Source organism: Neovison vison, chromosome 13 (genome assembly GCF_020171115.1).
Source record: "Neovison vison isolate M4711 chromosome 13, ASM_NN_V1, whole genome shotgun sequence".
Classification (NCBI taxonomy): Eukaryota; Metazoa; Chordata; class Mammalia; order Carnivora; family Mustelidae; genus Neogale; species Neogale vison.
The window spans coordinates 105,297,663-105,311,440 of record NC_058103.1 but is presented as its reverse complement, the minus strand read 5'-3'; the positions used below and the strand labels follow the sequence as shown (position 1 = coordinate 105,311,440).

The 13,778-nt window shown below is 37.4% G+C and overlaps 1 protein-coding gene across 2 annotated transcripts in view; it reads right to left on the bottom strand.

The window, feature by feature from the left end:
* USP3 (ubiquitin specific peptidase 3) overlaps positions 1-13,778 on the bottom strand; it is a 108,734-nt gene that overhangs the window by 5,597 nt on the left and 89,359 nt on the right. For both annotated transcript variants that reach the window (XM_044230736.1, XM_044230737.1), the window contains 2 exons: positions 1,194-1,312; positions 1-114 (listed from right to left, as the gene is read on the bottom strand). In XM_044230736.1, coding sequence (XP_044086671.1) covers positions 1-114; positions 1,194-1,312 — 233 coding nt within the window. The remainder of the gene's footprint in view (positions 115-1,193; positions 1,313-13,778) is intronic.

The following is a 13,778-nucleotide window of genomic DNA, read 5'->3' as shown; positions in this document are numbered from 1 at the left end:
CTCTAGCAAGTAGCATTTCATGTCCAGGCCTCTCAGGGGAAATTCTACATAGGTATCAACTTTGTTTCTTAAATATGCAGTCCAATGAAATCGTTTCAAATGTAAGCATAGCACCTAGATGAGAGATACATTAGACAAAGATTATAAACAATTAACATTTCAGTAAAATTAAATACTTGGTACTAATGTCTCTTGATGAAATTTTAGGTGGCCTATCGGTTTATCTTTTGAACCCTCACAGTATTTTCTTCTACATACCTTATTGTGATGTTGTGATTTATAACACCTGATAACTAATATTACACTGCATATTAGTGAACTGAAAGTAAAAACTTTATATATATATATATATATATATATATATATATATACATATAAAAATAGGTCCTGACCTCCCTTTCCTAACAGAGTGCTCAGAAACCCTTAGAATTTCCTAAGTGCTAGCCATAAAGGTGTCTTTGCCATGTTAATGAGATGACTTTTCTGACTGCACCTAAGGATGGGGGCTGGTTGGCAGGGGACCCAACGCTGTGATTAGAGTTGGAACTTTCAGTCTCTCCCCCTACCCCTCAAATTCCAGAGAGGGGAGAGGTGCTGGAACTGCCAATAGCCAGTGAGTTAATCAGTCATGCCTGTGTAATAAATACTGTCATAAAAATCCAAAAGGAGGATCTGGAGAGATTCCAGATGGGGAACCAGAACAGCTGGAGGCCGATGCCGGGCCTCAAACTCCACAAGGACGGAAGCTCCTCTGTTCAGGACTCCACCTGATGCATCTCCTCATACATACCTGTGGCCTGTTGGTCAGAAGCATTAAGTAGTAAGCTGGGCTTGTGACTGGCTTGTGATGGCTTCTGAAGCAGAGGCAGTCTTGGGGGACTGAGACCTGACCCTGTGGGATCTGATCGCTGTCTTCAGGTAGACAGTGTGAGAGTTGTGGGAAATTGTAGGACCCCCACTGTGGCGCAGTCATAGTGTGGTGGGAAACTACCCCTCCACTCACTCGATGGAAACTGTGATCAGGACACATTAATTATGCGTTCTCAAAGGACTTCTTTACCTTTCACTAGCAATTCGAGAGACCAATAAGAACAGATGACATAGGCTAAAGTTATAAAAATGATTTATCTTCTCATCAATCATAAACATTTTCCCCTTCAAAACTGCCTTATAATTTGAAACTCCGTACTTACCTTGGGTAGTTTTTGAATCCAAAACTTTTTAGTGGATTTTTGTTTCTTTTTGCATTTGTGGCACATATATAACTCTGTCTCATCAAGTTCTTCTAAGTCAGTAAAACTGCGAAGACAATCTAAAACCAAATTGATTGGGGCAGCATTAAAACAGGATGCCTTCTACAGATGCAATACTATGCTGTAGAAAACAGACTGTGGACTCTGAAGCTGGACAACTCTGGCTTGAATCTCAGAGTTATTAACTCTGTGACCTAGGAAAAGTTAGCCTTTCTCAGTTGCAAAATGGAGACCAAAAAAACAAAACAAAACAAAAAAACCCCAAAAACAAAAAGAACGTATTTTGAAGCGCTGCTGTGAGGAAAATAGATGTGTGTCAAATGCCTGGCATCATGTCTGACATCTGGTAACGATCAGTTAATGACAGGTGGTATTGCTAGGTTTGGTGCTATTAATGAAGAAATAGTTTGGATACTTTTGTTGAAAATGGTTTTCTTAATGAAATCAACGTTTGAGCAGCAGTCTGCTCTCAATATCTTATAGAGGACAAAGCCCCCAAGTTCATAAAAAAGTCAGGCTTAGATCAAACATTTTCACGTTATAACTTATTAAAAAAAATAAACACAGACTACAGGAGGCTACATTACCAACCTTCCTATGATACCTTCAGTGAATCCTTTGTTCCAGGCTGCACCCTCAGTCCCCTGGACAAACCATAGATCACTTTTTTAAAGGTTTAATTGTGTAATCTGGGGTTTGTTAAACTGTGGCCCCAAACCTAATCCAGCCACCTGGTTTTGTAAATAAAGTTTTCCTGGAACACAGACACGCCCCACACCCACTGATTTATATATCATCTGTGGCTGCTTTTACACTACAACAGCAGAGCTCAATAGTTGGACCTTATGTGTAATAATGCCTAAAGTATTTACTAAAGTATTTACTAAATAAATTTACTAAAGTAAATACTACCTGGCCCTTTGTAGAAAAAAAGTTTGCCAACTCCTGTTGCAGCAATAAGGTATGTAGTGTTCTGTAGAGAAATAATATGTAATTTTTAACAAATATGAATGCCTATGTATCCAGCACTCAAGTAAAGAAATAGATTCTCTCCAGTACTTGAGGAAATAGACTTTATGTGAATGGCATCCCCTAGATTTGTGCAGTGAGCAACCTGAGCAGCCAGGTGTGGGAGCCCTATTAGGAGTTTCCTGTATTTTCCCAGTAACAGACCCCATCTTTCCCTCCAGGAATAGACATTATCTTGAATTTTGTGGTAAGTGTCTTTTTGCATGCATGTATGCATATCTGAACAGTATGTTTAGTTTGAAAAGTTGGGTAGCAAGCACTAAACCTAGCTCTACCAGGAAAAGCAACACTGTCTCTGTACTCAAGAAGGTCATACTCTGCTCTGGCTTCCATGAGAGAGGATAAGAAAGAGACTAATGGCACAGGCCAATGTGGGGCAAGGGGAACCACGCATTCTTTGTGGAGTTGGGTTTGTGTTTTGGTTTTGGGGGTTTTTTTGGTATAATTGGCACATATTAATTTCAGCTGTACAACATAATTCAGTATTTGTATCTGTTGTGATGTGATCACCACAGTAAGTCTAAACATCCATTAAACATTTTTCCCTGTGATGAGGACTTTTGATTTATTCTCTCAGCAACTTTTAAATATACAGTACAGTATTAACTACAGTAACCATGCTATATACAACTATAGTCACATCTGCATGACTTGTTTATAACCTCAAGTTTCTACTTTTTAACCTCTTTCACATATTTCGCCCACTTCCGATCCCACTCTTCTGGTAACTACCAATTTCTTTTCTGTATCTATGAACTTGGATTGGCTTGGGTTTTGTTTTGTTTTTTTTTTTAGATTCCACATACAAATGAGATCATATGGTATTTGTCTTTCTCTGACTTAGCATAATGCCCTCAAATTCCATTTTGTTCTAAATGGCAAGATTTCATTCTTTATGGCTGAATAATATTCCATTATATAAACCTGTTGTCTCTATCCATTGATCCATTATCTTGATTATTGTAAATAATGTTCCATGAACACAGGGATCATGTATCTTTTCAAGTTAGTTATTTTCATTTTCTTCAGAAAAATACCCAGAAGTGGAACAGTTGGATCATATGGTAGTTCTACTTTAATTTTTTTAATTTTTAAACATTTTTATTGAAATTCAATTAATTAACATGTATTACTGATTTAATAGGTACAGGCCTGTGAGTCCTTAGTTTATATAATATCCAGTGCTCATTACATCACTTAATGTCCATCACCCAGTTATTCCATCCCTCCACCCCCTTCCCTTCCAGCAACCCTCAGTTTGTTTCCTATGATTAAGAGTCTCTCATGGTTTGTCTCCCTCTTTGGTTTCATCTTATTTTTTCACTTCTCTTCCCCTGTGATCCTGTTTTCTTAAATTCCATATCAGTGAGATCATATGATAATGGTCTTTCTCTGACTGACTTATTTCACTTAGCATAATACCCTCTAGTTCCATCCCTGTCATTGCAAATGGCAAGATTTCATTTTTGATGGCTGCATAATATTCCATTGTATATATGTCCCACATCTTCTTTATCCATTCATCTGTTGATGGACATCTGGGCTTTTTCCATAGTCTAGCTATTGTGGACATTGCTGCTATAAACATTGGGGGGGCACCTGCATTGGATCACTACATTTGTAACTTTCATGTAAATACCCAGTAGTGCAATTGCTGGGTCATAGGGTAGCTCTGTTTTCCACAGTGGTTGCACCAATTTACATTCTAACCAACAGTGCACGAGGTTTCCATTTTCTCCACATCCTCCCTAACATAATTTCTTATACTTTTGGTAACAGCCATTGTAACAGTTGTGAAGTGATAGCTCACTGTGGTTTGATTTGCATTTCCCTTATGAGTGATGTAGAGCATCTTTTCATGTACCTGTCAGCTGTATCTCATCTTTGAAAAAAGGTTTATTAGGATCTTCTCCCCCCCCCCCTTTTTTTTTTAATGGAACTGATTGTTGTTTTTTGTTTTTGCTATTGAGTTGTATGAGTTCTTTATGTATTCTGGACATTAGACCCTTAACAAGTATTATTTGCAAATATTTTTTCCCATTCAGTAGGTTGCCTTCTCATTGTATTCCTTCTGCTGTACAGAAGTTTTTTGGTTAGAAGTAATCCCTTGTATTTAATTTTGCTTTTGTTGCCTTGGAGACAGAGTCAAAAAGCCACTGACAAGACCTATGTCAAGGAGTCTACTACCTACGTTTTCTTCTAGGAACTTCATGGTTTCAGGCCCTAGGTTCCAGTCTTCAATCCATTTTGAGTTAATTTTTGTGTATGGTTTAAGAAAGTAGTCCACTTTCATTCCATTGCATTTGCTGTCCAGTTTTCCCAGCATCATTTATTATCCTTTCCCCTTGTATATTCTTGGCTCCTTTGTTGTAAACTGACTATATATATATATATATATATATATATATATATATATATATGGGTTTATTTCTGGGCTCTCTATTCTGTTCCAGAGATATTTGTATGTTTCTACACCAAAGCCATACTGTTGTGAATACTGTGGCTTTGTAATTTAGTTCCAAATCAAGGCATGTGAAGCCTCTGATTTTGTTCTTCTTTTCCAAGATTTCTTTGCCTATTCGGGGTCTTTTGTGATTCCATACAAATCTTAGGATTTTGAAAGGGATTTTTGACAGGAAATTTTGATAGGGCCTGAACTGAATCTGTAGATTGCTCAGGGTAGTGTGAATAGCAACATTAATTCTTCCAATCTATGGGCATGGTATATATCTTTCCATTTATTTGTGTCATCTTTAATTTCTCTCTTCACTGTCCTAGAGTTTTCAGTGTAAATTTATTCAGTTAAATTTATTCTGGGGTATTCTTTTGATGCAATTCTAAAAGGGATTACTTTAATTTCTCTGACAGTTCATTATTAGTGTATAAAAATGCAGTGGATTTTTGTATTTTGATCCGGCAACTTTACTGAATACACTTTTTTTGGTGTACTCTTAAGGTTTTCTATATATAACATGTCATCTGTAAATAGTGAGTTTTATTTCTTCCTTTCCAATCTGGATGCCTTTTTTTTTTTTTTTTATCTTGCCTAGTTGCTCTGGTAAGGAATTTCAATACCTTATAGAATAAAAGTAGTAACAAACAAAAAGTAGTAGCAAACAGGGTGGACAACCCTGTTTTATTCCTTATCTCTGAGGAAAAGCTTTCAGCTTTTCACCATTGAGTATGATGTTAACTACGGGCTTGTCATATATGGCCTTTGCTATGTTGAGGAACATACCCTCTATACCCACTTTGAGTTTTTAACACAAATGGGTGTTGGGGCACCTGGATTGCGCAGTTAAGCACCCAACTCGTGATTTCAGCTCAAGTCATGATCTCAGGGTCATGACTCTGGGCCTCATGCTCTGCTAGGTGTGGAGCCTGCTTGAGATTCTCTCTCTCTCTCTCTGCCTCTCCCTCCCACCCTTCCTCGTGCTCTCTGTAAAAATAATATTAAATGGGTGTTGAATTTTGTCAAATGCTTTTTATGCATCTACTGAGATAATTATGTAATTTTTATCCCTGATTTAATCCCTGATTATCCCTGTTAATGTGGTGTATAACACTGATTTATAAATGCTGAACCATCCCTGCATCCCTGGAATAAATCCTGCTTGATTACGGTATATGATCCCTTAATGTACAGTTGACCCTTGAATAACGTGGGGGTGGGGGTTCAGGGCACCAACCCCCTGTGCAGTTGAAAATTCAAGCATATCTTTTGAATACCTCAAAATTTAACTAATGACAGCCTACTGTTGACCAGAACCCTACTGGTAAGTCAATTAACACACATTTTGTATTTTATATGTATTATATACTGTACTCCTGTATTAAAGTAAGATCGAGAAAAATGTTATTTTAAAAAGTCACAAGGAAGGGGTGCCTGCACGGCTCAGTCGGTTAAGTATCCAACTCTTGGTTTCAGCTCAGATCATGATCTCAGTGTCATGGGTTCGAGCCCTACTCTGGGCTCTGGGCTCAGTGTGGAGTGTGCTTGAGATTCTCTCTCCCTCTCCTTCCCCTTACTTGCACACTTGTTCTCCCTAAAACAAATAAAATCTTGGGAAAAAAACGCAAAAGAAAATACACTTATAATACTGTACTGCATTAATCGAAGCAATTCACATATAAGTGGCCATATGTAGTTCAAACCCATGTTGTTGAAGGGTCAACAATACTGTTGAATTTGCTTTGCTAATATTTTATTGAGGATTTCTGCATCTATGTTAATCCGGAATATCAGCCTGTAATTTGCTTTTGTTATGGTCCCCTTGTCTAGTTTGATATCAGGGCAACTGTAAAATGGCCTTGTAAAATGACTTTAAAAGTGGGGCTCTCTGCTCAGCAGGGAGCCTGCTTCCCTTCCTCTCTCTCTGCCTGCCTCTCTGCCTGCTTGTGATCTCTGTCTGTCAAATAAATAAAATCTTAAAAAAAAAAAAAGTGGGGCACCTGGGTGGCTCAGTGGGTTAAAGCCTCTGCCTTCAGCTCAGGTCATGACCCCAGGGTCCTGGGATCGAGCCCCACATCGGGCTCTCTGCTCAGCGGGGAGCCTGCTTGCTCCTCTCTCTGCCTGCTTCTCTGCCTACTTGTGATCTGTCAAATAAATAAATAAAATCTTTAAAAAATAAATAAATAAAACAAAAGTGCTCTTTCCTCCTCTTTTTTGGAAGAGTCTGAGAAGGACAGGTATGAATTCTTTGCATGTTTGATAGAATTCATCACTGAAGTCGTATAGTCCCAGACATCTGTTTGTTGGAAGATTCTCGATTACAGATTCAATCTCCTTACTAGTAATCCATCTGTTCATATTTTCTGTTTCTTTATAATTCAGTCTTGGTAAGTTGTATGTTTCTAGGAATTTATCCATTTCTGCTAGGTCCAGTTTCTTGGTGTATAACTGTTCACAGCAATCTCTCAAGATCCTTTGTATTTCTATGGTATCAGTTGTAATGTCTCCACTTTCCTTTCTGATTTTGAGTCCTGTCTTTGTTTCAATGAGAATGGTTCAAGGTTTATTGATTTTTATCTTTTCAAAGGACAAGCTATTTTGATGATCTTTACTATTGTCTTTTTAGTCTCATTTATTTCCACTCCAATCTTTATTTTCTTCCTTCTCCTAACTTTTGGCTTTGTTCTTTTTCTCATTCTTAAAGGTGTAAAGTTAGGTTTATTCAAGATTTTCCTTGTTTCTCAAAATAGGTATTTATTGCTATGAACTTTCCTCCTAGAAGTGTTTTGCTGTATCCCTTAAGTTTTGGTACATTGTGTTTCCAGTTTCATTTTCACAAGGCATTTTTTAAAATCTCTTTTGATTTCTTCTTTGACCCACTGGTTGTTCAGTAGCATGTCACTTAATCTCCACCTGTTTGTGGATTTTCCAGTTTTCTTCTCATAGTTGATGTCTAGTTTCATACCACTGTGGTCAGAAAAACTGCCTGATATATTTTAAGTCCTCTTAAAAGGACTAAGACGTCTTTTGTGGCCTAACAAATGATCTACCCTGAAGAATGATCCATGTGCACTTGAGAAGAATGTACATTCTTTCACTTTCAGATGAAATGTTCTGTACATATCTGTTAAGTCCATCTGATCTAATGTATCATTGAAGCTCACATTTCCTTATTGATTTTCTGCCTGGATGATCTAACCAGTGATGCAAGTGGGGCACTAAAATCCCCCTGTAACTGTAATACAATAGTATTACAATGTTATTGATTATATTCCCTATGCCATATTTTTCCTCTCCATGACTTACCTTGTAACAGGAAATTTATGCCTCTTAATCCCTTTTATCTATTTCACCCATCTCCCTATGCACCTCCCCTATGGTAACCACCAATTTAATCAGAATCTTGTTTTGTTTGTTTTTTTTTTTTTAGATTCTACTTCTATGTAAAATTATATGGTATTTGTCTTTCTCTGACTTATTTCACTTAGCATAACGCTAAATCCATCCATGCTTGCCCATCTTGCAAGATCTCATTCTTCTTTGTAACTGGGTAATACACATTGTATATATCTATCCCATCTTCTTAATCCTTTCTTATATCGACGGATACTTGGGTTGCTTCCGTATCTTGGCTATTATAAATAATGCTGCAATAAACACAGGGGTGCATATATCCTTCAAATCAATGTTTTCATTTTTTTTGAGTAAATACCCAGTCAGGGAATTAGTAGATCATATGATATTTCTACTTCTAATTTTTTTGAGGAATCTCCATACTGTTTACCCCAGTGGTTGCACCGATTTTACATTCCCACCCACACTGCACTAGGATTCCCTTTTTTCCCACACCCTTGCCAACACTTGACATTTCTTGTCTGTTTGATACCAGCCATCCTGACAGGTGTAAGGTGGTATTTCATTTGGTTTGATTTGCATTGCCCTGATGTTTAGTGATGTTGAGCATCTTTTCATATGTTTAGACATCTATATACTGTCTTTCAAAAAAACATCTATTCGAGTCCTCTGCCTATTTTTAAATCAGATTATTTGGTATCACGTTCTATACATTTTTTATATAGTTTGGATATTAACCCCTTATGGGATATATCATGTGCAAATACCTCCTCTCGTTCAGTTAGTTGCCTTCTTGATGGTTTCCTTTGCTGTACAGCAGCTTTTTTCTTATTGGTGTAGTCCTAACAGTGTATTTTTGCTTTTGCTTCCTGCTTGCGGAGACCTATTCATAAATATGTTGCAAAGGGTGATGTCCAAGAGATTATTGTCTGTATTTTCTTTCAGGAGTTTTATGGTTTCAGGTCTTACATTTTAGGTCTTTAATCCATTTTGAGTTTGTTTTTGTGTATAGTATAAGAAAGTGGTCCAGTGATGCCTGGGTGGCTCAGTCAAATGTCTGCATTCAAGGCTCAGGTCATGATCCCAGAGTCCTGGGATCGAGTCCCACATCAGGCTCCGTGCTCAGCAGGGAGCTGCTTTTCCCTCTGCATGCTTTGTCTGCTGCTCCCTTGCTTATGCTCTCTGACAAATAAATAAATAATAATAATAAATAAATAGTATCTTTTTAAAAAAGTGGTCCAATTTCATTCTTTTGCAAGTAGATGTCCAATTTTTCCAGTACTATTTATTGAAAAGACTGTCTTTTCTTCGGTGTATATTCTTGCCTCCTTTGTTGTTGATTAATTGACCAGATAGGGTGGATTTATTTCTGGGTTCTCTAACCTGTTCCACGACCTGTATGTCTGCTTTTGTTTTGATTAGTATAGCTTTGTACTGTATCTCAAAATCTGGGATTGTGATACCTCTGCTTTGTTCTTTTCTCATGATTGTTTTGGCAATCTTTTATGCTTTCATACAAATTTTAGGATTGTTCTACTTCTGTGAAAAACATCATTGGTATTCTGAGAGAGACAATCTGTAGAGTACTTTGGCTAGTATGACATTTTAACAATTATCTTCCAATCCATCAGCATGCTGTATCTTTCTACTTCTTTGTGTCCTGTTCTACTTATTTTGAGAGCATCTTAAAATGTTCAGAGTACAGATATTTCACCATCCTGGATTAAATTTATTCCTACCTATTTTATTCTTTTTGCTGCAACAGTAAATAGGATTGTTTTCTTTCTGCCACTTTGTTACTAGTTTTTTTGGTGGCGTCTTTAGGGCATTCTATATATGGTATCATATCATCTACAAATAGTGACAATTTTACTTATTCCTTACCAATCTGGGTGCTTTTTTTTTTTTTTTTGTCTGATTGCTGCCATTAGGACTTCCAGTACTATGTTGAATTAAAATGGTGGTCATCCTTGTCTTCTTCAGGATAGCAGAGGAAAGGTGCTCAGTTTTTTTATGTATGTAATTTATTATGTATGATGTTAGCTGTGGGTTTTTATCTTGAGTGGATGTTGTATTTTGTTAAAGCTTTTTCTGTACCTACTGAGATGATCATGTGTTTTTTAATCCTTTCTCTTGTTAATGTGATATATCACATTGATTTTGTGAACAGCAAAACACTTTTGCATCCCTGGAATAAATCCCACTTAATTGTGGTGGTGGTGGTGATGGTGTGTGTGTGTGTGTGTGTGTGTGTGTGTGAACAACTTTTTTAAAATGAATTTTTTTATTTAAAGATTTTGTCAGCGAGCAAGCACAGGCAGGGGAAGCAGCAGGCTTCCCGCTAAGCAAGGGGCATGATGCAGCACTCAGTCCCAGTACCGTGGGATCATGATCTGAGCCAAAGGCAGACACTTAACTGACTGAGCTACCCAGGCATGCTAAAATGTATTCTTGAATTCAGTTTGCTACTACTTCGTTGAATATTTTTGTAGATCTGTTCATCAAAGATACTGGCCTGTCATTTGGTTTTTGTTTTTTTGTTTTTTGTAGTGTCTTTGTCTGGTTTTGTTATCAGGGTAATGCTGGCCTTGTAGAATAAATTTCCTTCCTATTTTATTTTTTGGGATAGTTTGAGAAAAACAGGTATTAACTCTTCTTTAAATGTTTGATAGAATTCACCTGTGAAGTCATCTGATCATTGACCTTTGTTAGTTTTTTTTTTTATTACTAATTCAATTTCATTACTAGTAATTGGTCTGTTCAAATCTTCTATTTCTTCCTGGTTCAGTTTTGGAAGATTATGTTTCCAGGAATTTACCTCCTTCTTCTACATTCTTCAATTTGTTCCATATAATTTTTCACAGTATTTTCTTAAACTCCTTTGTATTTCTGTAGTATCAGTTGTTATTTTAGTCCTTCATTCCTGATTTTTACCCGAGTCCTTTCTTTTTCTTGATGAGTCTGGCTAAAGGTTTATCAATTTTATCTTTTCAAAGAACCAGCTCTTAGTTTCATTGATCTTTTACAATTTTAAATATTTCCTTCCTTCTACTAGTTTTGGGCTTTATTCTTTTTAAAGTTCTTTTAGATAAAAAGTTAGGTTGATACTTCTCGTTTCTTGGGGTATGCCTGTATCCCTCTTAACTTCCCTCTTAGAGCTGCTTTTGCAGAGTCCCAAAGATTTTGGCTTTGTGTTTTAATTTTCACATGGCTCCATGTTATTTTTTAATTTCTTCTTTGATTTCTTCGTTGATCAAAGCGTTGTTTAGTGGCATGTCATTTAGTCTTCATCTGTTTTCTCCAGAGTTTTTCTTGTAATGACTTTGTAGTTTCATATCATTGTGTGCAGAAAAGATACTAATTTTTTAAAATAGTTTTATTTGAGACAGAGCACAAGCAGGGAAGAGCAGTGGGAGAAGAAGGGACCCTGACGGGTGCGGGGTGGGGGGGAGGCTCGATCCCAGGACCCCAAATTGTGACCTGAGCTGAAGGCAGCTGCTTAACCAACTGAGCCACCCAGGCGCCCCACTTGATACAATTTTAATGGATTTGTTTTGTGGCCTTACCTGACCTATCCTGGAGAATGTTCTATGTGCACTCGAAAAGGATGAGCATTCTGCAGTTTTTTAGGGGGAGAGGCTCTGTATGTATGTTAGATCCATCTGGTCCAATGTGTCATTTAAAGCCACTGTTTCTTTATTGATTTTCTGTCTGACTTAGCCATTGACATAAGGTGGGGTGTCAAATCCCCACTATTACTGTGTTACTGTCAATTTCTCATTTTATGTCTTTTAATATTTGCTTTATGTATTTAGATGCTATTTGGGGTACACAAATATTTACAACTGTTTTATCCTCTTGTGGCACTGGTTCCCTTTATGTAGTGCCCTTCTTTGTCTCTTGCTACAGTCTGTCTTTAAAAATCTATTTTGTCTGATAGAAGTACTGCTACCTCGGTTGTTTTTGTTCTTTGAGGGTTCTTTTGCTTCTGTTTTTATGGTATATGTTTTTGCAACCCTTCACTTTCAGTCTGTGTCTTTAGACTTAAAGTGACTCTCTTGCAGGTTGCACATAGTTGGATCTTTTTTTTTCTTATCCATTCCATCACCTTATATTTTTTGATCAGAGCATTTAGTCCATTTACATTTAAAGTAAGCATGTACTTACTGCCATTTTGTGAATGATTTTCTGTTTGTTTTTATAGTACTCTGTTCCTTTCTTGTTCTCTTACTCTTTTCTCTTGAAGCCTGGTGGCCTTCTTTAGTGTGAGGCTTGGATTCCTTCCTCTTTAGTTTTTAATTTGTGGCTACCATTGGGCTCATGTACAACATCTTATGTGTTTAGCAGTATGTATTAAGTTGATGGTCCCTTAAATTCAAACAACATTCTAAAACTACATTTTTACCCCCCTCTATATTTTATGTATATATATTTTGCATCTTTTTTTATCCCTTGGCTGATTTTTGTGGATAAGAGCTATTTTGCTACTTTTGCATTTTAACCTTCATTAGTGATTAATCTACTACCTTTACTCTATATTTGTACTGTAAAATTTTTTTCATTCATAATTTTCTTCTAGTTATGGCCTTCTCTTTCCACTTAATTCCCTTTAACATATCCTATAAGGCTGGTTTTATGGTGATGAACTCCTTTAACTTTCGTTTGGGAAACTTTCTATTCAGAATGATTACCTTGCTGGAGAGTATTCTTAGTTTGTAGGGTTTTTTTTTTCCCTTTGTTTTTATTTTAAGATTTTATTTATTTGACAGAGACAGTGAGAGAGAGAACACAGCAGAGGGAGTGGAGTGGGAGAGGGAGAAGAAGGCTCCCCACCGAGCGGGGAGCCCCATGCAGGGCTCAATCCCAGGACCCCAGGACCACAACCTGGGAGCGAAGGCAGCTGCCTAATGACTGAGCCACCCAAGCGCTCTTCCTTTAAGCACTTTGAATGTATCTTGCCATTTTCTTCTGCCCTACAGTTTCTGCTGAAAGATCAGCTGAGCCTTATGGGGTTTCCCTCATATAACTGTGTATTCTTTGCCATTTCTACTTTTAAAATTCTACGGCTTGCTATTTTAATTATTATGTGTCTTGGTGTGGACCAACTTGGGTTTATCTTGTTAGGAGCTTTCGCTTCCTGAACCTGGATATCTGGTTCTCTTCCCAGATCAGGAAGTTTTTAGCTATTTCTTCAAGTAAGTTTTCTGCTTCATTCTTTATCTTCTCCCCCTGAGATCTCTATAATGTGATGTTAGTATGCTTGATGTCACTGAGGTCCCTTTTTCTTTGATATTTAGACTGGTTGTTTTCCACTACCCTCTCTTCCAGATCACTGATCTGTTCTTCTGGCTCCTTTAATCTGCTGTTGATTCCCTCTAGTGCATTTTTTTTTTAAAGATTTTATTTATTTTTGAGAGAGAGAGAGGAGAGCAAGCATGGGGATGGGGGAGAGGGTTAGAGGGGAGGGAGAAGCCGACTCCTCGCTGAGCAGGGAGCCCCATGCGGTCTCCATCCCGGAACCTTGAGATCATGATCTGAGCCAAAGGCAGCTAACTGTCTGAGCCACACAGGCGCCCTCTAGTGTATTTTTATGTCAGTTATTGAATTCTTCAGTTCTCTCTGGTTTTTCTATCTTTAACCTGTCCCTGAGTCCATCCATTCTTTTCTCAAGTCCAGTGAGTATCTTTATG